The 27882-nt window shown below is 51.8% G+C and overlaps 1 protein-coding gene across 6 annotated transcripts; it reads left to right on the top strand.

Moving 5' to 3' along the window:
• The first annotated feature begins 584 nt into the window (after positions 1 to 584).
• Positions 585 to 26873, top strand: MORC4 (MORC family CW-type zinc finger 4). 6 transcript variants are annotated; one of them, XM_067304167.1, is made up of 19 exons: positions 1367 to 1457; positions 1536 to 1608; positions 2218 to 2350; positions 4345 to 4562; positions 5309 to 5456; positions 6524 to 6686; positions 6958 to 7086; positions 8933 to 9052; positions 9756 to 9847; positions 11490 to 11588; positions 11953 to 12081; positions 14061 to 14138; positions 14364 to 14433; positions 15929 to 16110; positions 16682 to 17402; positions 19689 to 19766; positions 20599 to 20652; positions 24814 to 24943; positions 25672 to 26873. In XM_067304167.1, the coding sequence occupies exons 1-19, from the start codon at positions 1425 to 1427 to the stop codon at positions 25773 to 25775; spliced, it is 2754 nt and encodes a 917-aa protein (XP_067160268.1). In that variant the 5' UTR covers positions 1367 to 1424; the 3' UTR covers positions 25776 to 26873. The 6 variants fall into 6 exon arrangements, with proteins under 6 accessions (XP_067160267.1, XP_067160268.1, XP_067160270.1 ...); XM_067304169.1 differs by having other exon boundaries at positions 1370 to 1457; positions 25727 to 26873; XM_067304168.1 differs by lacking the exon at positions 20599 to 20652 and having other exon boundaries at positions 1370 to 1457.
• Positions 26874 to 27882: the final 1009 nt, after the last annotated feature.

The following is a 27882-nucleotide window of genomic DNA, read 5'->3' on the forward strand; positions in this document are numbered from 1 at the left end:
AGCATTCAAGCTCTTGTTGATGCTGATTGAGGGAACCAAGTCTTTCCCAACAGAATTGAGTTGCAGATTTTCTCTGCAATCTTAAATATAGCCATGCAGAGAAGAGATGAACGTTCCCAAGAACAGCCATTTTTCTCCCTGACACCATCTCCCCTTCCAGTCTGCTTGACTCCTTCTGTAATTGTCCTTCTTGTAAATGCACAAATTACAAAAAATCTTACAAAAAGCACAGATGTAGATCTGGATGCTGGCCAAGGCTGCACAGTGCAAAGACTTGATCTACTGGGGAGGAAAGCATTCAGTTTTGGAGCAAACTGAAAAATCAAAACGGAAGAAAGGCTTTGGCTCTGCCCAGCCCTGACAGGAACTGAGCAAGCCAACTGTGCCCTGGTGCTGGCACACTTTGCCCTTTCAAAGTTTGGAGGCCCGAGAGCCATGTGGCACGCAAAATGCCTGGAGATGGTTGGGACAGCAGCTGCAGCTGGGGGCTGCAGAGCGGCTGTGTCCAGAGGAGCCGGAGTCACTGCGGAGCCATTGCGCGTCTCCGTGGGGAGGGTTCTGTGACACACAGAGCTTTCCACCATGGCCTTGCAGGAGGGCACGGCTGTGCCCCAGGTAGGTCCCAAGGGACTCCTTCAGTTTCTTCCCCCGGAACGTCGCCCTGCTCCCTCCGGAGAGCAAAGCACTGGCATCTGGGCAACTGGTTTTTAGTGAGCTCGCAGCTTGCGGAGAGGCCGTGGCCTTGTGGCTGTGCCTCCTGGCTCCGGCTGGAGCTCGGCCAGGCCCTTGTTGCCCGGTACCTGTGGGGGGGCCCCTCTGTGGCAGCCCTGCTCGCTGTGCGCCCCCGGCTGGGACCCCTTTGCCGGGGGGACGCGGGAGTGAGGGCGGCCTGGGCTGCGGGGCTGCGGCAGAGAGGTGGCGGTGGGGCAGCCCCGGGACAAGCCCAGGAGCGAGCCCAGGCATGGGGGGATGAGCCCAGGGCCAAGCCCGGGGAGCTGCAGTTCGGGGGCCCCTCGCAAACAAGGTGGGAAGTTGGGGATTGCCCATGAGGGTCAAGGGTGAATTTGGAGAAGGGGGGAAGGATGGTGCGATGGATCCCCCCGCCTCGGGGGCACGGGGCGGGCGGGAGGGGAGCGGTGGAGGGTGAGGAGGGCCGGGAGGCCGCGGGGGGCCTCAGGGCGCCTCCGCGAGAGACGGGGAGGGCCGCAAACAGGGGCACCTTTTGGGGAGGGCGCTGCAGGGCGCCGCCATGTTGTACGGCGCCGGGCGCCGCCATGTCGCGCCGCGGGGAGGGGCGTTAGCGCTTGAAGCCGCTCCGCGTGAGGCCGGGCGGCCGCGTGGGAGCCGCCATCGTGCCGTACGGCGGCGCCGCCGCGAGGGGGCTGCCATCTTGTGGCGGGCGGCGGGCAGTGGGGGGCGCAGCTATGTCCCGCCGGCCGGGCACCGAGCAGGGCTCCGTAAGTGTGGGCCGGGCCACCGCATCGCGCCCCGCCGCCGCCGCGCCGCCCTGACCGCCGCTGTCTCTGTCCCTGCAGATGAGCCCCCGCTACCTGCAGAGCAACAGCACCAGCCACACGCGGCCCTTCAGCGCCGTGGCCGAGCTGCTCGGTAAGCACGGGGCTGCGGGGGCCGGGGCAGCCCGCGCCGCGCCGCCCGGGTGTCCCGGCGGTGGGCGCTGCCCCCGCGGGGCCGGGGCCGGGGCCGGGGCCGAGGCCGAGGCCGGGCCGGGCCGGGCCGCCCCCGGCGCCCTGCGCAGGCTGCACCGGCCCCGCGCGCGGCTGCGGCCCTGCGCGCTGCTCGGGGCGCGACGGCTCCCGCTCCCTGGCTCTTGTTCTCGTTCCCAAAGGGCTCGCAGAGCGGCGCCTCTGTAGCGCGGGGTGGGGTTTTGCCAGTAGTCGCCTGCAGTGACTGCTGGCCGGGCTGGCGTAACGCGCAGCCCCGGCGCGGGCCGCGTTGGCCAGTGTCGCGCCGGCCTTGGGGAGCGTGGCGCACCGCGTTCCCGCTCCCTCCGCGACGGCGGGCGCGCCTTCCCTTGCCACCAGTGGCTTTAGCAAGCACGGGGGTGCTGCTTTTTCTAGGCGTGCCCTTGTGTTTGGAGGAAAAAAGAGATTCAGGAAACTGCTTTTGCTCCCCAGAATTGACCAGAGTGCGAAGGGGGCTGGGGAGGGTTGAGAGTAACAGGGTATTTCTGACTGCCCGGTTTTATTCCTCCTGCAGACAATGCTTCAGATCCCGGCGTCACGGCAAAGCTTCTCTGCATTGACGTTGTGGAGCTCAAGGGTCACCTTTGTCTAACTTTCACAGATAACGGGGCAGGAATGACCCCTCACAAACTGCACCGCATGCTCAGGTATGAGCTACGCTCCCGCCCGCGTCCCGCAGCCGCCCTGGACTCTCCTCGCTCCTGCGAGCGTTGACACTTTTGGCCCCCGGATCATAGTCATCCAATGTTAATGCATACATCTCTCCATACTTATGCCTTCCTCATCCTCCCAGCATGCAAAGGTTTAAGATAACTGCTCTTACACACGTGCGCGGTCTGCCTCAACATGTAATAGGTAGTCTAGGGACTTGTAGCCAGCTTTCTACTTGATAAACACCCTGCTGTAAGCCATTTGGAGCCATGTTGTGCAAACTGTGCAGTGGGCAGAGTAGGTGCTTTCAGTCAGGGATGTGGATAAGATCTGTTTAAAAATGAACATATGTGCCTGAAGTCAAACCAGGAGCCCTTTTCTGCAGACTCACATTAGAGAGGAGTTTTCCCCTCTCATCTGCCTTACCCCGAGGATGCTGAAGTGAGCTGTGGCTTTAGAAGCTGTGTTTATATTGCATTAATCTTTCTCTGTGATGTAAGGAAGGCTTTTCTGGTAGTGCTGAGAGAGAATGAAACAGGCTAATGGCAGAGATTTGAAGTGTGACATTGTGTGATGACAAATTTCAGTTTCAGGACGTTAGGTGCTACTTACAGTGAGGAAACGCTGTCAAGTGACTGATACATTTTTCTGAAGTCGCAAAACAGAGCAGAAAGCTGTTTCTTCCTATAACCTGCCTCTTTTATTTAGGAGATCACTCTGTTGCTTGCAGGTGCTAGGCTGCTTGCAGCTTACCCCCGGGGTCTCCTTTCTTGCTATTGCCAGCCCTGCTCTTCCTGCTGGCAGTGCCCATGTGGGCAGGGATGGCTCCTGGCTGGGGCTGCTCCTTGCTCTGACCCTGGCTGTTCCTCTCCCAGAACTACTGCTGCTGCAAAATGTCCAGGCTTCAGTTTTGCTTCATGAGTTGCTCCTTTTCTAGCTTGCTGTTGCAAAGCGCAGTCATTTCCAGGGTGGGAGTGAAGGGCTTGGGGCTTAATTTTGTTCCTGTCCGACCATTTTGTTTGATAGAAGCAAAAAGATGGGGGAACAAAGCAGAGGAACTGTAATTTCTTTAATTGCAGCAAGTGCAAAACCACAGCTCTTCAGAAAAGTGAGAGGGGTTCAGGAAGTGAAAACCAGAAGCCCTGGCCCCTTCCTGCCCGTGCTGTGACGGAAGGAGGAGATGCCCTGGGCTTCGCACTTGTTCTCTTGCTAGCCCCAGTGCATCTGTGGATCGAAGCGGGAGGGCGACAGACCGTGAGCTTGGGGAAGCCCTGGTGCGATACTGCAGTGGCAGCTGGATGCTCATTGCAAAATCCTTCCCCTGTGGCAGAGCAAGAGGGCAAGAAGAGGGCGGCGGGGAGGAACACAATGCTTTGTAAGCTGCTCTGGGGCTAATTCAGAACAGGTTAGGCTGAAGTGTAGCAAAATCACGAAAGAACACTCCTTCTTTTCCCTATTGCCGCTTCCCGCCCTGGTGTGCGGTGGAGGAGCAGGCCATCCCTGCGCAGGTGCAGGCATTCCAGAGGAGACCAGAGATGGAGCTTGGTGCAGGGTTAGGAAGAACAGGCACATGAGGTCTCCCCGGCCAGCTGGCGGCCTGGGTGTGCAGAGCTGCAGATTGCCTTGCTCCTCTGCCTCTTGATTTCCTTGTCTGTTAACGTAAAAACATTGTAAAGGTGCTTTGGGTTAGTTAGGGCTTGGAGTCCCTCACTGTGGAAAGCACTTCCCCTCCCTTGGTGTGGTTTTCAGTGCGTGATGGAGGGAGTGTAGGACTGGCAGGTAGGAGATTTGGCTTCTTTACATGCGCTGCAATGCTGTGGGTGGTATTGTAGCAGAGAAACCTCTTTGCACCCTGAGTCTTTGCTTCTCTGCCTGTTGGATGGGAGTTGAGCTCCCTTTGCCAGGTGCTTCGGGCAGGAATGTGGACCTGGGCCTGGAGTGCAGCAGGCTCTCCCCATTTCCAGTCCCTTTCTGCTTTGCCTACTTTCAGCTTTGGTTTCACGGAGAAGACTGTGAAGAGAAACCATCCCTGCATCGGGGTGTACGGAAATGGCTTCAAGTCTGGCTCCATGCGTCTGGGGAAGGATGCCATTGTCTTCACCAAGAACGGCGGGGCCCTCAGCGTGGGGCTGCTTTCCCAGACCTACCTGGAACGTGTCCATGCGGAGGCAGTGATTGTCCCCATGGTGCCGTTCAACCAGCAAAACAGTATCCTTTCACAGATGGGCGGCTGAGCTGCCTGCCCCCCTCTGAAGGGTCCTGGGGGGCCCTGCCACGGTACTGAGGGTGCGGCTGCCCGTGCCTGCCTCTAGGCCCCCCCCACACAGTGCAATGCTTGGAGAGGGTGGGAATAACTGCAATGGGTGCTGCACCTGGAGCATCTCTGCAGCAGACCCTGCTTTCAGCATGCTGCTGTCACTTGTGCATCTGGTGGGCGTATCTGCTGCTCGTCAAGGCCAGCCTGGCTCCTGGAAAGCCTTTGCTGTCATGCTGCTGACCTGTGCACTACGTGTTTCTGTCCCTTTCCCCCCATGCAGGCCCACGTACGCCTCCCCAGCCCAGCAGCTCTGCTGCATGCTGCCTTTCTGCACCAGGAACATCCCTCAGTGTTGCCCTGGTGTGCTGGAATACCTTCAGGCTGTGTTGCCATTATGCCAAGGAAGCCAAGGTCATGCAGCTTCGCAGCGCTGCTCGCACAGCCCCTTTCGTTATCGGCTGGCACAACGTTGCTGCCTTGCATCCGCTCCCCCCACCCAGCTCAGTACTTGGAGTATTTTTCTGCAAAACACCCTGCTGTCATGCCTGTGCTGGCTCAGTCTTTCTTTGAGACCATAGTGGGTTGCGCTTCTCTGGGGTGTCAGGCCTGGGGCTGGGTCCTTGTAGCTGGGGGGTTTTTTGTCCCTTTTTGCAGGGGGACTAGGCAACCCTGTTCTCCTTGACCCTGTGGCTTCTAGAGAAAATAATTGTTACTGAAGACTCTGTGCCCAGCCTGGAGGCCATCCTGGAGCATACCCTCTTCAACACCAGGGAGGAGCTGCTGGCACAGTTTGATGCTATCCCAGGCAAGAAGGGCACGCGCATCCTCATCTGGAACATCCGCAGGTATGGGTTGGAGGGGCTGGCGGGCAGGCGACTGTGCCCTGACCAAGGCAGGGAGAGCTTGCAGCACAGGCGGCTTCAGCGCAGTGCCGGCCTGGGGGGTTGAAGCCCACACATCCAGCGCAGCCACTTCTTACGTGAAACGGTTGCCTGCTTCCCGATGGAGACCGGGTTGGGGCTGGGCTGCCTGCTGTTGCTGCTTGCTGTCCAAGCTCTGAAGCGCCAGCCTGCTTGTGGGAAGGGGGCCGGGGAGTTTCAGCACATGAGATTTCCCTGGCAGCACTTGTGCTGTGGGCATTGAGTTTGCACAAGAGTCTGATTGCCTTGGACCATCAGAAGAAACTGTCTTTTGCTGTAAAATGTGTGTGGAGAATAGTGGGGATTTCGCTGATAGAGGGGACTTGGCGTTGTGTTGAGTGTGGCTCGTTTTCCTCCCTTTCCCTCCTGTGGCTGGAGCCACCAGAGCACTGCTTGCTTTGCAGGAGCATTTATGCTGTGGGCAGAGGTATTGCCGCCTCCTTCAGTGTGTGCTGTGTCCCCCCCGCCCCGGGAAGTGCTGGAGGAATGAGCACAGGGATTTCCCCCCCTCCCTCTGTGTGACTGAGTGCTTGGCATGCTGCCCTGGGAGTTGGGAGAGATCGATCTCGTTCTGTCTGTTACAAACTCATTCTTTTTTCCCCTCTGTGCAAGGGAAAACTTCCATATTTCTGTGTATCAAGACAGTTGTGAAACGTTCTACTGCTTTGGTGTTCTGCATAGAAACCCCTGTAATTAAATGATTGACTAATGAGATCTGTGGGCTGTGTGAAAGACACTGCTTTATCTGCTGTTCCCTTGGGACCTTGATACAGAAGAGCAGACTGCTCAGGGAAGCTGTGTCTCCTGACACCAGGGTCAAGAGCAAAGGGATAGATTTAGTCATTGATTTCCCTATAGTGGAGTCCCGCTAAGCTGTTGTCCTTCCAGGTGCGAGACTCTTGTGTGATTGTGTTAAAGCTGGTTCCTCTTTGGACCCTGGTGTGGGATGAATGGAAGAGGTTGTCCTTATTTTTGCTTCTGGTGTTTTTCAGAAATAAAGATGGGAAGCCAGAGCTGGATTTTGATACAGATGAGTATGATATTCGGTTAGCAGACTTCCTTGCAGAGAACGTGGAGATTCCCAGCAAAAAGGTTCTGCCCTGTCAGGAGATGGTCCAAGAGTTTCCTGCCCCGGAGACAGAGTACTCATTACGGGTGAGTTATCGAGGGCTGAAGGGAGCCAGGCAGCCCTTCCCCAGGCTTGCTCCGTGCTTCCCAGGCAGGCAGTGTGGGTAACCCGTCCCTCTAGTGTCACGTTATGGTGGACCACCCTCTTCTGGTGCCTTGCAGGGGATGAAAGATGTGGAATCCAAAGCAGATTTTGGGTTGGCCTGAAAATGACTATATGGGACTGACTGAGTGTCTGATGTCTTCCCCATATCTGGAATTCATCCCTCCTGTTCTGTTGTGCTGTCCCCTCTCCCAGGCATATTGCAGTATCTTGTACCTGAAGCCTCGCATGCAGATCGTCCTGCGACAGAAGAAGGTGAACACTCAGCTGGTCTCCAAGAGCTTGGCCAACATCGAATATGATGTATACAAGCCCACCTTTGCTGTATCCTTCCTGCCAACCTCTCAGCGCTCTGCTCTCACAGCGGCCTCAGCACTCTGTAAGGTCCAGATCAGCCTTGTGGATAGGTTTAGGTCTGCTCTCGGTGCATAGAGAAATACAGTATTTAAACAAATAGACAGGCTGATTTATCTTCTCCTTCCTGTCTTCTGGTCACCTCTGAGAAGCCAAGTCTTGATGTGAAGGTAGAAAGGATCCCTCAAGGCTGCTCCTGCTGGAGCAGGGCATGCCATGGCTCACACTGAACTTGAGCCAGTTCTCGCCATGCAATGAGGCCAATGTGCTGTGTCCAGGGAGGATGGGGTGGGGAGGGACTCAAGGCTTTTGCTGACTGGTCAGTTTTGCTTGGGAAAAAGCAAATATATTTTAAATGTCAATATTATTTCAATTCAGTGGAAAAAAACACTTTATCAAAAGTGAGAGCAGAGACCAGAAAAGCCTTTCTGTCCCATTCCTCAACAGTTAGTTGCTTGCTTTTCCTGACTGACTAGAAGTTGCTAATTTGAGTTCTTAGAGTGTGTTGATGTTTTGGGGTGGTTTTTTTCCTCCCCTATTGGGTGGTTGGGAATAAGACTGGCTTTTCTGGCTGATCTGTTGACACATCCTTTTGGAGAAGAGTGTGTCTGGGTCAAAGCCAATATGGCCATCAAATATGTTCAAATGGCTTCCAGAAAGAATTTTGCTTAAGCTGTTTTGAACTACATCTGAGCATCTTTTCCCCCCTCCTTTCACATGCTTAAAGGTAGTTTTGTGTCCCAAGTTTCTGTGCTTATATCAGTGTCTGCATCAAATGTGAAAAAATATTATTTGCCTAAATTCCATCCCTATTTACTCAGTCAGGAATTGGAGAATGAAAACACAAGTCTTTTCCTGCTTTTGTAGCTTACCAGTAGTTAAGATTTTGCACACTAGTTGCCCTCTTCAGGGCAACTGCTGAGCCACTGTTTTTTTGAGATGATTTGCAGAAGTGCAGCAAACTGGAGGTTAGAAAACTATAATGATGGTGGATTTCCATTTGCTGTCAAAGATGCCTTGACTTTTCATAGTGAGTGTGCATGAAATAATAGCTCCTTGAGATCTGGAGGATAACATCTGTTATATACAGTGGCATGTAGTGGAAGGCATGCAATGTCTATGAACATTGCAAATACACAAGCTCTGACTTTAAGAAATAAGCAAATTAAAAATATCTTTAAACAGTAAGTGATTATTTAAATATTTTAATCCTAAAAACCACAGTTCCCCATCTAATAACAGTCTGTCCAGAACTGAATTTGTGAAATTGGAGGGTGCTGAAAGTGAACTCTTTCTTCTGTGCTGGACCTTGGTGTTATCACTAGTTGTTAAGGTTTCTTCAGCCTTGACCATGTGTGTTTGTTTTAGTTTTGTAAACATTAGCTATTGTATCTTTTAATCACAAGTAAAATTTAGTCATTAGTTATCTTGTTTGTGATACGCTTTGAGGCTGTTTCTTCGGCCAAATCTTGACTCTTCTGTTATCAGTGTAATATAAATGAGGATCGGAGCCTTTATGGGAGCTCTAACTGACGCGTATTTTGACTTGGCAGTAGCAGGCTGGCTGTGCTCGGTACAGCTGTGCCCAGCTCACCTCCAGTCGGTTGTGCTTGCCGTTATCTGCAACTGTTGGCTGCGTGCGTGGGGTTGTCCTTCGAAGTGGGCCAAGGCTGCGTGCTGCTTCCCTGCCGAGGAGGGCAGCGGGGGCCGCTCAGTGCTGTGGCCTCCCCCAGAGGTTGGGGTCTGCATTCCCCCACCCACCCCTGCCTCTCCCAGAACTCCTGGTTTATTGCTCCCTTGACGAGTTTTTCTGCAGAACAAAAGAGTGAAGATCACCTTTGGATTCAACTGCAAGAACAAAAGCCACTATGGGATCATGATGTACCACAACAACCGGCTCATCAAGTCCTATGAGAAAGTGGGCTGCCAGAGGAAGGTAAGTGACTGGACCGGTCTTTCTCCCTTTTTTATTTGGGAGAGGGGAGAATGGGGCTTTGCAAAAAACAACCTTGTTGTAGATCTTTGCTTCCCTATTGCACAGTGGCCAGAGTTGAGCCCGGAGACCTGGTGTTTCTGAGGCTATGTCCCAAGAATCAGGTCAGCGTGTGCATCTCCATAGTGGGTGCCTATCTGGCTTTTAGGAACTAGAGGTGTCCAGCTGGTGTGTAATGCTGCTGTGGTTGGAGGAGCTGTGAGAGGACAGGCAGCTGGCCTCTCCCCCAGGGTGATCCAGGTGGATCTGCTCTGGCAGGACAGCCTCAGCTCTGATGGGAAGCTGGCTCTGAAGCAGTTGCTTCCAGCCGTTATCTTGTGGGAGTATATCAGAACTGTGGCACACCTTCAGCCACAGATAATTCTGGCGTGTTACTTAAGCCAGCCAGTGCTCTGTGTTCTGGAAGGAAAAGCTTCAGTACATACTGCAAATACCCTTGCAGGGATTTTTGCCAGCGGGGCTTGTGAATGCTGCTAGCCAAATGCAGCTCATACGTTGGTGTGTAACACCCGAGCCATGGGTTTGCCTACATCTGTACTGGGGGGTGAGGAGGGTGTCAGCTCTCCTCAGAGGACTACTTTCTTTTCTGTTGTGAGCAGAGTTGTCTAAAACAGCTCTTTCCCTTCGCTGCTGGCCCCCAATGCAGGGAGAAGGCGTGGGTGTCATTGGGGTAATTGAATGCAACTTCTTGAAACCAGCACAGAACAAACAGGACTTTGAAGAAAGCAAAGAGTACCGGTAAGAGAGGCCTGTGCCCCTGGCTGCTGCTGCTTGGGGAGGGTTTTGCTGTGATACAGCCTTCGCTCTGAGCTGCTACACATGTTCTTAGGTCTGTTTATTCTGAAGTAGCTCCAGACCAGGCCATTTTTTTCCATCTCTGATGCCCTTAGAGAACAAGAAGAATTGCATGCCTGGGAAGCGTGGTGCAAGCATAGAGCCCTGAGTTGAAGCGTGGACGCAGTCTGTGTGTTCATCCAGCCTTGGCATCCAGGCATGTTCCCCCACAAGAATCCAGCCCTAAGGAAACCCCTCCAAAATAAAACGGTGTCTGCATTTGTGTACACTTCAGCAGAGCTGCCCAAGTTGGGAACAGTCCCTCAAAGCCAGCAGGGAAGGTCAGATGCTTGCAGGGAGCCTCCAGCCAAGGAGCACAGCAGAAGCAAGCAGTGCTCTCCCTCCGGGCGCCAGCCCCTGCTTCCTGGTGTCCCGTGCTCCACGTGTCAGGGGGGCTGCGCTTGGGAAAGGGACTTGGGCAAATTGAAACCTGGGGCAGGGTTAAGCGAGACTGGGACAGAGTAGACCAAAGCAATTTATTTTTGCTATGCTGCTAGAGAACTATTCTTAAATTAGAGTAAATAGCACAGAGCTTTAGTGACTTGAGTTTGCAGGGCCCTTTCCTCAGCAGGAAGTGAGGGCTGTGAGGTGCAATGTTTGTGGACATCTCTGCTTCCTCCCCCTGCCAGGCTTTGCTAACACTGGAGTTTGATTATCTGCAACTTTTTGAGGTGTAGGAGGGTTGTGCTGCTGATTGGCAGGGGTCTTTCTCAGCCCAACCCCAGGAATTTGCTGATAAGCAAAAGGATGTACAAGAAAACACCCCTGGACTGATGAAGGGAAGGACCTGACGTCCTGCCTGCAGTGCCCTGTGCTCTCCTGCAGACTGAATCGCAGCGAGAGCCTTGCGAGGGCTGGGTTGCATGTTTGGTTCTGAGAGTGGCCAGGGTCTCTCTGAACACAGAGCCGTGGCTGGGTGGTCTCTGCTGCCCTGGCTCTCATTGGTGCGACCTAGTGCTGTAATACGTGTTTAATAACAGAATACCAAGGAGGTGATGGCCCCTTTTTGGGGTGTGAGGGGAGGAGGGCGAGCCTGAGTCTGTGCAGAACTAATTGGGGTAGGGCTAGTCAGACCTCATTAGCCACGAAGGTTTGGTCTGGGTCTGCGTGGCCATTTGATGCAGTCTAGCATGTTTTCATGCTACACATGCATTTGTGACCAGGACGAGTGACTTCCCGTGCACTGCTTGGCCCTCGGGACCCTTGCAAGGCCTTGGGTTTGCCCTGGTTTGGAAGGGAGGTGTATGCAACCCTGAACTCCAGTCAGTGCCACTCCAGAGAGGTGAGGGAGCGCTTGAGGCAGCAGAGCTGCCCTTGGAGAGTGGAGGAGAAAGTCTGAATGTTTTACGATGATATTGGCACGTTTTTTGCCGCTGTGGGGTGGGTGCTACCGTGGGGCTGCTTAGGTGCCAATCTAAAACCTGCAATTCCAAGTCTGAGTTGGGCTCTTGGGGGAGAGGTTTGTGTTTGTCCTTGCTGTTCCTTGTGCTGTCTCTTGTGCTGTTTGGTGGGATTGCCTGGTTTCTCACTGTGTTTTCCCTTCCAGACGGACAGTCGCTGTGCTGGGGCAGAAACTCAACGCCTACTGGAAGGCGAAGATGGCCCAGATGAATTTGGGAAGTGCGGATGCAGCCTGCATAATAGCGTGAGAGCCAGCTCTGATCTTTGTCAGCACTAACAGCCTGGGAGTTTCCCTTGGCCAAGGTGGGGTGGGGATGTGCCACCAGGAGGGTCAGAGGCAGCAAAGAGGTGTTTGGATCCCTCCTTTATTTTGGGAGCCAAGGTTTGAACCCGTGGAGTTTGGCCCCGTGGTTAGTGGGAGGGATGCCACGCCATGGGCAGGGTGTTCTGGGAGAGCAGATGGAACGTCAGAGCCCCAGACTATGCCATGTGCTGTGCCGAATGGGCTGGGACCACCTCAGGGTCAGGTGGCAGTGCTTGCACTGACCAGCCTTTCCCAGCATTTGCTCCACACCTGAGATATTTAGACCATGTGTTGGTTTTTGCAGAGAGAGACCAGACCAGACATGGGTGCAGTGTGAGGAGTGTCTGAAATGGAGGAAACTCCCTGACCAGGTTGATCTCACATCATTACCGGAAAAGTGGTTTTGCTATCTCCATCCTCTCCCCAAATACAGGTAGGAACTCATAGATAGAGTCCTGGGTGACTTTTCTCGGCTGCCATCCCACATCCTTGAAATACAGATGGTTTGTGTCAAATGTGTGGGTTCCTGTTTTCTGTCCATGCACTTGTGAGTACAGAGATTCCTTAAAATAGGAGATTGTATGAGTCAGGTCTGTACTGGCATTTCTCCAGTCTCTTCTTGGAAAAATGCAGGTATGGAGGGAAAACAAGAATCCTACTGAAAGACTTGTTGGTAGCTTGTTCCCATTCTCCTTCAGACTTAGTATGTTTGCATTCTGTCTCTTCCTTAAACAGAAGCCAGCATTTATAGCACTGTTTTAGTACATGCTTACTTTGGTTGCTGCCTGACCTCTTTTTCCTGATATGCTTAAAATAGCAGACTTTGAGCTAGAAGAAACTGGCCATTTAAATTACAGGATGTATGAAGGATTTGATGGGTTTTAGTTAAATGTGCCAATTGAATAACTGTCAGTAACTGCTAATAACAAAATATGATTTCTTGTTGAAATCTGCTGACCTGTTGGAGAATTTAAAAAAAATTCCCCTACCAAGAGCATCTACTGAAGTGCTAAATGGAAAGAACTGATACAAGAACTTGTGACTGAGACCAACCAGGTGGATTTTACTGAAAATCCTTTTCTCTTTTTAACAAGCTCCAGTAATCAATTTAAATGTCTGAATTGCTTTTATCTACTGAAGTTTGGAGTTCCACAAAGTCTGTAATAAAACATTCTTCATGATAAACCATTAAGGAAATCATTTGGCTTTGGGGAGAGAGGGGGAAGTTTTTATGGCCTAGAAACTAGATAATAAAGCCACTTTTCAACAGAGAAGGAGGTTAATATAGGACTGCCTGAATTTAAAGCTATTTAATGCATTAAAGTCAGTGATCTGGAAAAAGAAGCAAAAGAAACTACAGATGAGAGAGAGTTCTGTGTCAGGCCAGACAAATGGACTGTGGGGCTTGTGAGTATCTTCAGACTGACCTGCTTCAAATGAACAACTGAACAATCAGACAGCAAGGTAATGGAAGAGCAGGGTAGTCAAATAATGTGCTGTAAAAGGAATAATTATGATTGCCTAGGTATACAGATCATTTCTAAGTTAGCAGTATCATCTGAGGAGGGAAGCCTAAGAATATTTTGGATATTTCAGTAAAAATCTGTGCAGTACTTGTGGCTGTCAGAAAAGCAAAGATAAACCCAACAAGAAGTTGTAAAGATAGTAGGTTTATATAAAGGCTAGAGAATATTAGAAACTTTCTATCTGGAGTCCCTGGTACAGCCATACTTGTGATGCTTTCCTCAGTTGTGGGCAGCCAGGTTGAAAAGAGTAAGGGTGGTCTGTGCAAATCCTGAGAAGTAGGGCAGCACTTCTGTCAGAGGAGAGGAAGTGCAAGTAGGAGGGATGTGATGTAAAGATAACTGTGACAATGAACAAGCAGTTGTGATGGAGACTTAGCAGCTTGAGATAAATCCACAGTAATTTCTTTTTAAACTCATATATAAAGGGTTTGTACCATGTGCTTCAGGACATGGCTGCAAACATATAAGAGGGAACTTCTCCTATAGGCTGTTGCCATGTAATTAATCACTGTGGCAGTTTCTTTCCTTTGAAGCAACTGGTATTAGTGGTCTGTGCTCCCCACATTGTCTATGATGCATTTCTCAGTCAACTCGAAACTGAAACAGAAATGGCTGGCATGCTATTTGATGTGCTGAACTCTGGGCTCATGGTTTGTACTTCATTGCTCTTCATCTATGTTATTTTGAGAGTCAAATGGCTCTTTTTCTCCCTCTGCCCTTAAATGCAATGTTTGACTCTTCAACTGTTTCCATGGTCTTACCTTATCTGAAATCCTAAAAGACTAGAGACATTGGACAGATGCCCAAACCATGGAGATTTTTGATGGGAGGGGGAGCCAAACTGTTCTTTCACATATTGAAATGTGGTGGATTTCTCTTTTTGCAGAAACTGCTCAGCACCTGAGGAGCAGGAAGCCAGCGATGAGGAGAAGAGCCCCAGCTACAACCAGAAATGCAGGAAGGGGTGAGGATGTCCGGTTCCACCTTGCCACTCAGCTACCTGGAGCAAGGAGGCAAGAGGGAAGTCAGGTGTCTCCTTGCCCAGCAGTGGCACCTCCTGCGTGGTCACTGCTGGTGCAGATGTCTGCTGCTTTTCTCCTGCATCCCAGGCTCCATTTCCTGGCAGAGAGAATGTCTTACCTCTCAGAATGACAGCACACTTGCTCCATTTTTCCCTTCCATGGTCTAGGGATCTGAGTGCAGAGAGGAAGAGAAGGAGGTCGTCATCGTTGTCATCAGGGGAGAGCATGGAACAGCAGGTGAGACAGGTGGGAGACAGCACGGGAAGAGCCTGCTCGGTGCTGCGGGGCTTGGCAGGTTCTCATCCTTGCCTCGCTGTTGTCCTCCTTCCCTCCTTCTGCCGAGAGAGAAGCCAACATGTGATGATGATGAAGCATCATATAAAATGAGACGATAATTCTTATTTATGCACAGCTTGAACATGCTTCAAACTCTTAACAGGGATCAGGGCAGTCCCAGCTCTTGTGCACATCCTGATCTTGTCCTGCCTAGTCCCAGTGAGTTCATTACTGTCTCACCTGGCTGGAAGAGGATGCGGTGAGCTCCCTGCTTCCTCTCCTGGGTTTGCAGGGCTGATTCTGTGTGGCCTCCTTCCCCTTTTTCAGGTTAACCAGTTGTATAAAGACTCTGATGTTTTGAATTTTCAGGAGATCTGTCTTTTGGACACGGCTGCCCGGGATGGGTTCTCCAGGCAGCTCTGGACACTGCAGCGTGTGATCAGGTTGGCCGTTCATTAGGGACAGTTCCCTCCCAACCCTCACCATGGTGTTCAGATGTCTTCTGTGGCCCTCCAACCCCAGCCTAGTCTCTCTGCATGCCCTCTTCCCAAAGATACCTTCATGTCGCATGCTAGACTAGTCTTTTTCTCAGTGCGTTGGAAAGGACAAACCTGGTAAGGACAGGGGATTTCTCACCCCCCACGCACACCTTTTTTCTCCTATGAGCCATCTCTAATAAACCTGCCTATTGCAGTACACGTAAGTAAATGAGAGTTTGATAACTGTCACAGAGAATCTGCTCTGGTTTGAACCTTGGAGGCTCTCTGGGAGTAACTCTGTCCTCACTCACGTTTGTCATCTCTTCCATAATGTAGCAGCATCTCTCCTTTTCGTTGCTGATTTTTCCTCCATGACATGGTCATCTCATGTTATCTCAGGTGCATGTATGTAGAAAGAGAATTGGTTTGTCTGTTGCATGTTTATCTATAACAAGCATGCAAGCTCTCACTGCACAGCAACAAGTGCCTCGTCGAAGCACGGAGGAACTAAAGCACCATCCCCCAAATCAAGGAGACACACTTGCAGCCTGAAACACGAACTGTGCCACCTGTGGTATAAGATAGTGGGGTGTGAAGGGAGCACTGTTTGCTCTGGGGACAGCATCAGTGAATATTTGGTGCAAGCTGGTTAATTGCAAGGAGGACTGTGCTGGGCTCGCAGGTGGCAGAGCTCCCTGGAGTGTGACTGCTGGGACTGGGGCCAGTCGCTGCTGGTGAAATGGATGCTAGAGGGCACGGTCTGAGGGACTGGGAACTGATCTCCACTGGTTGCTTCCCAAGGATGGTTATTGGTTAGGGCATCTTGATTTAATACTTGTCTGGTGGAACCTGCTCAAAAGGGGCTCAGTTGTCTTCTCGTGCCTCTTTCCTCTTGGCTAAGGCTTGGTTTCCCTTAGTGCAGCTGGCATATTGTGGGCTGTTATCTTACCTTTTTTAAATGCTTCTTTCTTCCCCAGGTGTCGTCCCCTGCATCAGTGTCCTGGCCTGCTCGGACCAGCAGTTTCACCTGTGCTGTGAAGCTGGAGACTGAGGAGAAGGTTGCTGACGGGACTGCTGCCTCTCCCCCTCCTCTCAAAAAGATCACTGCAAGGCAGATAGGAACTGGACCTCAGGAACCAAACACCCTCTTGACAGCAGGGTAGGTGGTAGGTTGCAGGCTCCTGCTCCACACCTTTACCATCCTCTGTCCCCATGTTTGGGTCTGTACCAAGGCCAGTGTGGAAAGGCTTGGTGAGATGCAGTTTGGTGGAAGGAGCACTGACCAAAGCCAGTGGATCTGTCTTTGGTCTTTTTCCCCATCCTCTCTGTTTGAGAGGGGTTTGTGGGACTCAAATGCTCCTTCACTTTCTGACGTCTGGACAGGGAAGTGGAGCAAGGTGGGACAGAGGGAGGAACAGAAACCCTTGCCAAGTTGGTATTTTTAAGTACTCCCAGTTTCACCTCAGCCAGTGTCCTTTCTCTGTCAGTCAGTGCCAATACCTTCACAGCCCTGTGACAAACTCTTTCTTGCCTCCACCCCAATGGCAGCCTTGGCAAGGGGCTCCCCCCTGCAGTGGGCTGTGTCCCACTGTAATCCCTGTGGTCCTACGAAATTGCTGGTTTGTCTCTCCCCCAGCACGTAGCTAACAGGAATTGTCTGGTGGAAGAGGTCAGCTGTGCTGTGGATTTGGGGCACTCCTGCCTGCTCACCCTCTCTCTCTCTCTTATAGCAAGCCCAACTTGACCATAAAAGAAGAGCTACTGGAAAAGCATGAGGAGCTGAGGGAGGTTTCACCCCCAGATCTGACTTGTCCCAGCCTGCCTCCTTTCCCCCTTCGGAAGAGTTTTTCAGTACCTTACCAAGATAGGGAAGACCTTGTGTGCATAAAACAGGAGACAAATGTAGGAGGCAGCTTGCACAGCTATCTGCTCCAAGGGCTGCCGGGCACCCTCAGCAGCACCAGCCATGCTAACAGTGCGTTGCACTGGGATGGATGCTGCCACAGGGAAGAGACTCCAGCATCGCCCAGTAGCTCAGCAGGAGATCAGAAAGAGACTGGTATGGTCCAGGGAGAGCTGGAAGACCAAATGCCAAACTTAATAGCAGAAAGACAGGCTGCAGACTTGAACGTTTGTGTGAACACGTACAGGAGCACAAAGGACATGGACAAGAGACCTTTTGTGGCGGTTGTTGGTGTTTCGAAGGCTGCTGCAAGTGGTGAGGCTCCCATTCAGCTCTTCCCTTTTGGGTGGAAGGAGAGACTTGAGAGGCCAAAGGTGGGGAAGGCCCCATGCCTCAGGACTGGAGACAGAGGAGGAGGAGAATTGCAGGTTTTGAACACAGGGGAGCAGGAGGATATAACAGAGCAGGAGGACATGAGAAGAGCAATGGAGAATATCTCTGTGGAACTGAAGAATATTTCAGCAGAGCGGGATTTGCTCCGGTGCAAGGTAACTAATTTGTGGTTGTGCATCCCAGCAGGTTAGGAGGGTACTGGAGAGGGCTGGTCAAAGTGGGCTGAGCAGGAGAGATGTTTCTATAAAGAAGGTAGTGGGCTGCTTCTTTTATCTGCTGACTCTTCATTTCTCCTTCAGGCCTGGCAAAGCTCTTTTTATTTTGCTGATTGGTGTCATTCCTATGCATGCACCTTCCTCTCCCATTTCAGGTGGAGGAAATAGAGCATGAGAAGTGTTACCTGAAAACAGAGTTCTTGAAAAGCCAGCAAGAACTGGCAGTGCTCAGAGCTCAGGAGACTGAAGGCTTGTACTGGAGCAAGAAACATATGGGTTACCGCCAAGCTGAGGTGCAGGAGCTGAAAGCAAAGCTGGAAAGGTCCACAGAGGAGAAGGCTGAACTGATGGAGAGACTCAAGGAGACAGAGATGCACTTAGAGGTGCTCAGGGAGGCACAGGTTTCCTGCAGGGGCCCAGAGAGAGGAGACATGAAGAGGTCAGAACTTGGGTTGGCTGTCCCCGTTGGCCCTAAAGTGGGGGAGAGGGCAAGAGTAATTGTGGGCTGCCATTTCCATAGGACACTGCTACCCTTGTATCCATAACACTGGTGACTGGATTATAACTGAAGATCTTGCTGTTGTGAGGGGGTGGAATCAACAGATGAATCCAAATAATTGATCAGGCTTCAAAAATGCCATACAAAAAGGTGGTTTGTCTATTCTGGTCTGTCCTACACTAATATGTTCTTGCTGAATCACTTGCACAGCATCGGGTCTGTAGTGGGGATAAGAGTGGGGTGGAGCAAGGAATCCTCTGGGGCACGTGCTACTCCTGGTAGGAAGGAGGACAGCAGCTGAGTGTGTGACGGGATCCAGGCTTATGCCACTGACTCCTCTCTTGACTTTTCTCCTCTTGCCCACAGCGTTATGGAGAAACTTAAGAACCTGCGTATGAATGTGAGCTGGCTTCTCTCGTTGGTCCTCCCTCACTTGGAGCTCCAGGAGATTAACTTTGAGTCAGATCAGGTGGATGAGATCTTGCAGACTGTACTGGAGACAAACCGCATGTTGGAGTAGTCCCTTCTCTCCTACCACTGTGCCTTTTGTACAGTATCGTTAATAAACCCCTGGTTGCTTTACTTGTGCTCTAGACCATCATTCTGGTGGGGCAAGGGTTTTCCCTTCTTGCCCTGTCCTGGTCTGCAGGACTGGCATGGCTCTTTGCTTCCGTAACTGGGGGCTGGGGTTCCCCTGGCGGCGGAAACCCGGTGGTGGTGGGAGCAGTGGAGACTGCAGCATGGGCATGGCTCTGCGCAGCCAGCCTGTGTCTTGCCTGGCCAGTGGACACTGCTGAAGGCCTCTCTGCTCCTCAGCACTCTGGATTGAGTAGTGGAGAGGCAGGGAAACCTGGCAGTGACTGCCCAGCACCTGATACAAGAAGCATCCTAGGGGAGCACAACCTGAACACGCTGTGCCACTGGGCAGGAGTTCTCTTGTGACTAATGTGGCTGGCTGGCTCAGTCCCTGTTACAGCAGCACGGTGGTGGGCCTCAGGAGCTGGACCCTGGCTCTCCAGGTGCCCATCTCCAGTTACAGGCCTGATGAGCCCAGGCAGCAGCTAAACTGGGTCCCTGCCTGCATTTTTCTCCTAAGTGCATCTTTGTTTTGTTTGTTAAATAATGGAGCGAGAGAAGGTTCTTTGAGCTAATTTTGTCTTCCCATGTAGCTATGGGAACCGTTGGTGGTACAGTGACGTCAAGGTGTGCAGTCAGCTCTGCTGCAAGGCGCTGACTAGCGTGGCTGAGCAGGTGCTGTCCTGCATGGGAGCTTCTCCCATTCAACTTTCTTGTTAGGCTTATTTTCTTAGCTTCTTTGTAGCCAGCAGCACGGCTGCCCTTTCAGGAATGGGAATGTAGAGGAACGTGGGGTGTTCGGGGGCAGATGAGGGGCTTAAGAGTAGCCAGACATGACCCAGAATGACGGCCACACTCAGACCAAGGAGGGGCTGTAGCTCCATGTCCCACCTCTGGCATGGTTCATGGGAAGAAGTTAAAGAACCAGGACAAGTGAATATTATATATCCTCAATATCTTTCAAGCCTTTACTTATTTCCAGCTTGGAAGCTTTTTAAATTAAATGTGCTTTCTTATAGGTGTAAAATGACTGGCTTAGAGGAGCTGAGCCACAACAGTGGCTTTTCTGCAGTCTGTAGATGCTGTCTCTGTCTACCATTTCTGACTTCTGGTCCTCCTCTTTTTCTGGTTGAATCCTATTTTGTTTTCAGTTCATGTTTCTAGATCTCAGAGCTGTTTCTGTGGCCTCTCCTGATGTTTTCAGACTGTGCTGTTTACTGCATTTTCAGGTCAGTATCACGCGTGGTAATACTTGAGTTTGAAAGTTAGCTCCCTTATTTCAATTCATGGTTTGAAGGTAGCATTTCCTATCTCCGTTCATGCTTTTTTTTTTTTTTTCTTTTTCTCTAGACAGCTCACCAGCTAGCCCTCAAACTGTGGGGCTGTTTATACTGTGCCCTCACAGCATTTAATTTTCAATAAAGCTGTTGAGGAGATTGAATCTCCATCAGGAAGATGCTGATGAGTCAAAGTTCCCTTTCACAGTGGTTGGGACACTTCTACACTCATTTTACAGTTGCATGAAATACAGTTTCCAAGTTGCAAAACAGCTAGCTATCGTGGGGAGCTGTCAACATTCTGACTGTGCTGGGGATTTTTATCCCATATGCCAGTCCTCCTTTGAATCATCTACCTTTGGTAAAGGAAGAGACAGAACCTTATTTTCTTCTCTAAAGCTGCTGCTAAAGCAGGAAATGTGCACACCTCCTTCAGGCTTGATCTCAATGCTCTTCTCGGCACATATATGTTAAGCTAGTTACCTCAGCTGTTGCTCTTCTTCTTTGCATCTTGTTTATTCTGTCCCATTATAGCTTTGAGATCTGAAGTTTATCCCTAATACTTCTTGACCTTATTTTTTGAAAGATTATTTCCAGACACCTCCGATGTTTCTCATTTTTTCACACTCTGCCTGTTTTTCAACACAACCCTGACACTCTTGAGTCATTGCTAGAAAAATTAGCAAAGGTTGTTAAAGCTAAATAGCATTGGTAACTGATCTTAGCAGCCTGTGCTTTGTTTTATAAATGGAAACTAAAAACTGCTTTCCTAATACTTTGCCAGCCTGGCTGTCATGGTGGGATCTCAGAGACCTGTCAGCTTCTCTGTATCATCCAGGTAATTAATTTCTTTTGGAGCAGACTTTGCGTCCAAGGAGTTAAGTTCCTCTTTGCTTCTTGTCTGCAAAGGCGTTTGTGCCACGGCTCTGCTGGACATTTTCAGTTTTTCTTGGCAGGGATGGAGGTGAGCGCTCACGGGGAGCAGCATGTTCGCCTCTGCACAGGACCCTTCAAAATGTCCCTGTTTCTCTATGGTCTTCAATAGTAGGTAGAGTGCTTGCTGGGGAAGAGGAACCAGAGATGATTTGGGGGATTAATGATCCTCTAAGGAGCAGAAGCCAAAATGCAGCAGCACTTCCAAGACCTGATAGCAGTGGGGCTGGCAGGGGTCCGGTCCGTCGTGGCAGCCTCCCTGGGCCATGCCCCTCACCAGCAACGTGGCTGCTGCAGCGGGACCATCCACAGGGGCTGCCCAACTGGAAGCTCCTCTTGTTTTAATTCCTGCGCCCCGGGGAAAGGATGACACATTTGCCTGATGTACAGCAAACAGCCAGTGTTAGTGATAGGAATGAGTTGTGCTGAGTGAGGAGGTGGCGAGCAAAGGGCAGCTTCAATGCAAGCATTGATAGGGGCAGATCCAGGAGCCTTTAGAAGTGTTTAACAGCTTGTGAGCAGTTAGCAGGTTTCATACTCGCCTCTGTGTCTTGCATTACCGACAAGGCAAAATATATGCTCTCTACACTAATACAAGGTCGCTGAGGAAAAATAGATCAGCTTAAGAAGTGGCAGCATAAAGAAATAACAGAAACAGTCGTGTGATGGAACATTTCCTAAATGAATGTAGCTTAGCAAACGGTACAGTTATTTATTTTCCTTAGATAAGCTGGTATCAAAGTACCTGGTTTTGAAACTTGGCACTTCTCTCCTTGCAAAGCTCACTCACTACTGTCCGTGCCAAGGCAGGCTGGTGCCATAGTAGTTTGGGCAGATTAAGTTGTATATCGAAGATAAATACTTATTGCAGGTGAGGAAGTCAGAAAAGGATCTCAAAGATAACCCCGTTTGACAAAGCTTTTTCCTCCTGGAGCTCTCGGCTTCTCCACAGTCAGTACCATGCTGTCTCTCATAAAGGCTTGGGACTGCAGCAGGCAGCCCTGGCTCAGGAGGGAAACCTGGCTTGTTTTGCGGTTTTTTTTGTTTGTTTTTAAACCTATTTAAACTTTTTACTTCTCAGTGTTGCACACAAAGCATGCAAGTGTCTCATTGCAGCCTCAGCGCAGACAGGCAGTGTGAGGAGCTGGGGAAGAGCCTAATTCAGCCAGGAGAGCAGTGCAAGCAGTGTGGGTTTTTCCATCCCATAAGTGAGCTGGAAGTTTTAGCATGGTGTTTTGTGGGCAACCTCCTCCCATTTTACAGAGGTTTTCCATAGGAAAAGGTGGGAAATCAGCCCTCTTCTGAGAAGGGTGTCTGTGCTCAGGGATAGTGGAGGATAAACTTGTCTCTTCCTGCAAGACTGAGCTGCCTTTAGTGTGTGTGTGGCCGTGTTTATTCCCTCAGTGAGGCTTTTATTTGGTAGCAATGCTGAATTTGGGAGAATTAGCTGGATTTGTCTGTGCAGTAACACTAACCTATTTTCGGTTGTAAATTTAAAATATGCGAGCCAGAATCAGTGCCTGGGACATATATGTGATGCTAGCTGCTATAGCACGCCTGGGAGATGGGATATTCCAGTTTTAGGAAGCAGCCCATAGGTCACAGCAAGATCTTTGTGTGTGAATAGGCGCAGGGCCGTTAACCGCATGGCCCCACAAAGATCTCATGTCGATGGCTCTGCCTGGGGAGACTTAATTTGTGTTAATAGACCCCCCTACAGCAGTAGTTCTTTGCCTTGTCCCCTAGTGCTGAGAGAAGGGGCTTTGTGCTGTGAGCCACTTGCCTCTTCCTTCGCTTTGCCTTGGGGCGCGGAGGTCCTTCTCTTCATTGAGGAACACCTCCGGTCCTGACGGGCTCACTCTCCTTGCCTCAAGAACAGGAACTCATTTTTTTTGCCAACTGCTGCCTCTTATCTGCTGTGTCTCCTCTGCTTGCGTGGAGATGGGGACAGGCCAGCAGCCATGGCCTGGGTGACCTGACTTGCTGGATTGCCATCTGGAAACCCCGCTGACATGAGGTGTGCTGGGGAGTGGAAAATGTCAATGAGGAAGCCTACAATCTTAGGGAAGATAGGACTGAGCAGAGATTAATTGCCCTGTCTCCTACTTGGGCTCTGAGATTTGGAGCCTGGCCTTTACCAGAGCCAGGGGAAAATCCAAAGGCTAAGTAAGAGCACCATGGTATTGCCTGTAAAATTGTAGAGGAATAGCTCAAAGGACATGGGGGCACCAGGGCCATGGAGCCAGCAATGACAAAGGTCTGACCTGCTCTATAATGACCACAAACTCCCTGGGCTTCTGTATGGCTTGGAAAATAGACTGAAGGGTGGAGCTGCTTTTGGCCTCAGTGCTGAGATGCCTTCTCATTCCCCTCTCCCCAGAAAGGAAAGGACTAAAAGTTTGGGTGAGGAAAAGACATCTGTCAAAGCCATCTTGGGAGCCATCTGCCAGGTATAATGAGTTCTGGGACTTTGCTCTGGTCATCTGAGATACCTAGATATAGGTTTTCCAAAGAAGTGATTTTAATGCAATCATGCTGTTTGCGATGTGTGTCTTGGCCTGGTTTTAGCCCTTCCTGGTGGTCTGGACATCCCAGAAATGGGAGGTACTATGAGTTTTGTGGAAAAAAAGGCCTCCAGGAAAGATGAGTTTCCCTGTGTGAGAAAAACTTCATCAGAGCACGCCCACCCTTTGAAATCCTATTTGCCTCCCTGGTTCCTGTGCTTATGGGATGACTTCTTGTTTTTTGCGGACTCTTGGCATGCTTTGCAGGGACTTCGCTGCCAGTGAGTTTGTTCCATGCAGCACTTCTGGGAGGTTGAAGCCTCTGCCTGCAAACTGGGAGAGGGTCCCTGCCCCATGACCCAGGTGTAGACAGGAGCTGTTGTCTGTCCTCAGGTGCTGTCAGTGAGCCCTGCTGGGGGGGGACTCGGACTTTTGCTCTCCATGAAAGGGAGCTGGAATGAGAAAACTGCTTCCTAACCCCAGCCATGGCACAGTGGAATGACTTGAAAGACCCCAAACTTCTTTACTAGCACCTCCATGGGCTCCTCTTGTGGCCTGCGCGGGGGTGCTGGGTAGCGCCTTCTCTGGGTGCTCTAGTCTCTAAAGATTTGGCTCAACAAAACAGGCTCCAAGAAATCAACTGGCAGTTTCTAGATGTGCAATGGCAAGCTCTTCTGAGGGGCCCTGCTATGTCTTGGGCCTAAATATCTTGTAGATATGAACGTAGGTTAGCAGTTCCCAAAGTGTTAGTGCTCCTGGATTGTAGCCCTCAAGTGTCCCCATGTAACCTTAGCATGGAGATAAAAGAGCAGGTAAATTGGATTGCTTGGATTGACTCTGTGAACTGTTTAATGTGGTTGTGGTTCATTTTGTTCATGGATTGGTCTTTAGAATCCTCTGGTCTTGACCTCTTTCTTGTGGTGCACTGCTGTTTAACCAGAGGTCAGTGGTGGAGTTGTTGAGGGTGCAGTACAATTAATCATCAATTCTCTTGGTTCTTCCTGGTTCTCCAGGACAGATTTTCACTAGAGATGAATGGTCCGCTTTTAGGAATATTTCCAAAATCCATGGCATAGCTTATTTTACACTGCTATAAAAGTGTTTCTTGCTGATATAGCTTATTTTACTTGCTGAATTGGTGTTGGCTCTACTGAGAAAGCCTGTTCTTGCTGCTGTAGAATGCATGTGTGCTAGGTTTGCTGAGATCACTAACCCGAAACTCCTCCAGTGTAGATTAGACTCAAATTACAGGGAAATATGATTGTGAAGTTAATGTAATGCCTTGAAGATCAAACCTCCCTGTCTTGCTCACAGGTACAGCATGTGGGTTTCTAAGACAAATAGTTTTCATAATTCTCCTGATAGCTTTCTGAGCTGTCGTCCCAACCCAGCTAGGAAGGCACTTTTTAGCAATCTCCTCTGTTGTACCCAAAGGTCTGTTTCCCCTGCTGTGCTGTGCAGTCCATTCTGCCCTATTTCCCTCATATTTTTCTTTAAAGATCTTCATCCTTCCTTGTTTTCTGTGTTCATGAGCTGCTGCTGCTGCTTTTTCTTTCCTGCAGCCCTACTCCAAGTGGTCCCTTGGACAAAGGTGCCATGGTTGTTTCTTCTCGTGCCTGACTGTGGGGACAGAGGAGTTGCTGGTGATTTGGTGTGATGTCCTGTGGGATTCCCAGAGCTCCGTAATACCAGGTGAATTTTGCTGCTGCTATTTGCTGTTGGCATCTTAAAAGTCTTCATTCCCCAACTCCACGGTGCTCTGTTTGCACAGTAACTGTAGTTACTGTGGTCTTGGCAGCATGGTCTTTTGGCTTCGTATTCGTGCATCACTGCCAGGTCCCCCAACCTGTCACAGGGTCCTCCCATGGCTCCTCACCTCCTCTCCGCTTGTAGGAAAGGGCAACGATTTCTTTCCAGATCCCAACCCCTGGTCCCTTTTGCTGCTTTCTGACTATCTCACCTTTGCAAAGTCTCCCATTAAAACCAGAACAGTTGGTCACTGTGGGTGCTGAAAGGGCTAAACTCTGCTGGCCTGGTGTGGTTTGCAGGGAGGCGCATGGTCTGGCTGGGGACGGGGGTGAGCTTCTGCCTTCTCCTGTGGGATGTCTCATGGGGTGGGATGTCCCGGGGAGAGGGGCGTTGCACGCTCCCTTGCCTGAGGCAGGGCAGGGAGCAGGGGGCAGGGGAGGCAGCAAGGAGCTCGAAAGGCCCCGGGGGCAGTGGTAGGGGACAGGGCTGGCTGCAAAAGGCTTGGAGACCAGCACATAATGTTTTAGCCTGGGGTGCAGGTGCCGGGAGGGGGTGATGTGACCGAAACGTGGCTCTCGCAGACGTACAATGAGGTCACAGCCCCTGGCCCAGGTGCGGCCGTGGGTTTCTGTGTGCTGGGCAAGTTTATAGTGCCTCTATTGCTTTTGCAGATAAGGGCATGTTAATATTTTATTGCCCCCTCTTTTCATCTGTGACACCCTTCAGCACAAGGAGGTGCACAGGGAAGGACTCGTTCCCCACGATAGGGGATTAGTCATCGGAGCAAGGCCTCGGCCCTCTTGAGCGGGGCCGAGACTCCCCAGCTCCAAGGATGCTGCCCTGCAAGGTGGTGGCTCCGCTCTGCTTCCCACCCCGTGTCCTGCTTGCATCCCTCATGTCCCGCCTGGGGCCCCACTCTGCTGCGGCTCTCCTGCTGGGAAAGGGCTGAGCACGCATTTGCCCAAGTGCCCAGCTGGCCCCAGGAAAGTGCAGGGGCCGAGAGGTGCCAGTCCTCCTCGCGATGCCAGCGAGGAGCGCAGCGGGTGACGTGTGGCCACGGCCCGTACCGACCGGCGAGGCTGGCTCCATCGCTCTGGCCAGGCTCAGCACAGCCACCCAAACATCGGGCTCTGGTGATGTTCAATCTGCAACGAGGTGCCGGAGCCCTGCGAGAGGGAAGAGGCTCCTGGGTCAGCCTGGGCTTCCCGTCTGCTCCAGCCCGGGGCTGGGCCGCCTCCAACCTGTCCTCAAGGACCTGGTTTATCTCAGTCACAGGAAACAGGGCGATGGCGAGAGGCGGGGATAACCTACCTTCATGCACTCAGTGCCTTTCCCTGGCCTCCGGCCTGCCTTTAAGCAAGAAGCGCCAGCACCCAACTTGCTGCAGCCCCCCCGGGGCCCGTGCCACCTCCAGGGGATTTTCTCGCTGCCTTTCCCCCGGCTCTGGTTTCACCGTCTTGCAACAGCGGTGCAGGCGCAGCTTCCCCAGCCCCGTGCTGGCTGTCGAGGCTGGGTGCATCTGCTCTTGCCAAACGTTTGGTTTAAAGGCAGAGCGAGACCCCAAGCATGCTCGGCAGAGCCGAGCTCTCGGAGCGGGCAGGAGTGTGCTTACAGTGGCTGCTTCTCCCAAAGGCACCTGCCCCCTCGGAGAGCCTCTGCTGGGGCAGCGCACTCCCAAACGCCTCCAGCCCCATGCTGTCCTCGGCCCTGCAGTCGTGTCCTGCACCGAGGGCCTTCTCGTATGGGAGCTTTTTGCTTTATCGACCCGCGCCTCTCACCCTGCCGGCAGCCTCTCTCCCCCATGGGCAATATGTGCCGACTCTCTTAAAAATGGGAATTTTCTCTCTGGTGCTTGAATTAAAGCATTAATAAAAGCAGCAGCCACAAAACTGCAGACTGAGTTTCAAGCGCCCCTTTGTTTGCTTAGGGAAGTCTCTCACCACAGACACAGGCAGCGCTGTGCCGGCTCCGCGGCCCCCGCCAGCCCTCCGGCCCCAGGTAGGAGGTGAGGGGCGAGGGCTGAGCGCAGGCATTCCTGACACGCGGAGGCAGCATGCCTGTTGCCAAATATTTTCAAGCCTCCTCTCTGCGTCATCTGCCAAGAAACAAAACATTCACCGATGAAGGACTTGAGTGAACTCCAGGGCCCGTGTTCAGGGCCATGCCTTGGCTCCTGGGGGAAGCGGCCGGTGGTGCTGTGCTTGCCCTCCTTGCGCCCCGTCCCCACTGGCCCCGTGTCTCGCGTTCCCCTGTGGGAGCGATGCCCAGTAATGCATTGGGCTTCGTCCCGGTGCCGCAGAAGGTGGGTGACTGGTCTTTGCCTCAAAATCCCTGGTGACCTCAGGAGCGTCTCTCGTGTTGTGGGGATGGCCGGGGTGGCCTCTCCCTTGGCCAAGAGGGGAGAAAGCGTGACTCACACGATTATCAGGAGCGTTAGCGCGGCAGGTAAACATGATTTCACTCGTGCAAGGTTAATGATGGAAACAGTGACGCCTGAGCGGGGAACCCAATGCCCTCCTTTCCAGCACCTAATCTAAATTGCTTTACGAGGGGCCAGTGGGGGGGCCGAGGCACTACTGCTCCTAGGGCAGGGGAGCCGGGGGAAGAGGGGTCCTTGCTGCCTCTGATGCAGGCCCTGCTCCTGGTGCTGGCTGCCTCACGGGGATGGGGATGCAGTGGGTGCTGGGTCCTGCCCGCTGCCCACCAGTCCACAGCGTCCTCCCCTCTGCCCTCCCTCTGTGCTCATGCTGCAGCAGCCCAGGGCTGCAAGGGGGTGAGGGGAGAAGGTTTCATGGGTCCCATGTCCCATTACCCTCATGGCCAGGAGCCCTTTGCAGCCAGGACCTGCAGCTACCCCTGCTCCCTTGGTAATGTTTTTTTTT

This window comes from Apteryx mantelli, chromosome 13, assembly GCF_036417845.1.
Source record: "Apteryx mantelli isolate bAptMan1 chromosome 13, bAptMan1.hap1, whole genome shotgun sequence".
NCBI lineage: Eukaryota > Metazoa > Chordata > Aves > Apterygiformes > Apterygidae > Apteryx > Apteryx mantelli.

What these genes read in the sequence shown, in the direction of transcription:
- MORC4 (XM_067304165.1), top strand. Translation starts at nt 1,425, where the DNA reads ATGTCCCGCCGGCCGGGCACCGAGCAGGGCTCC. An exon ending in GCCGTTCAACCAGCAAAACA is followed by an intron (nt 4,563 to 5,308) that starts GTATCCTTTCAC and finishes TGTGGCTTCTAG; the next exon opens with AGAAAATAATTGTTACTGAA. An exon ending in AACACCCTCTTGACAGCAGG is followed by an intron (nt 16,111 to 16,681) that starts GTAGGTGGTAGG and finishes TCTCTCTTATAG; the next exon opens with CAAGCCCAACTTGACCATAA.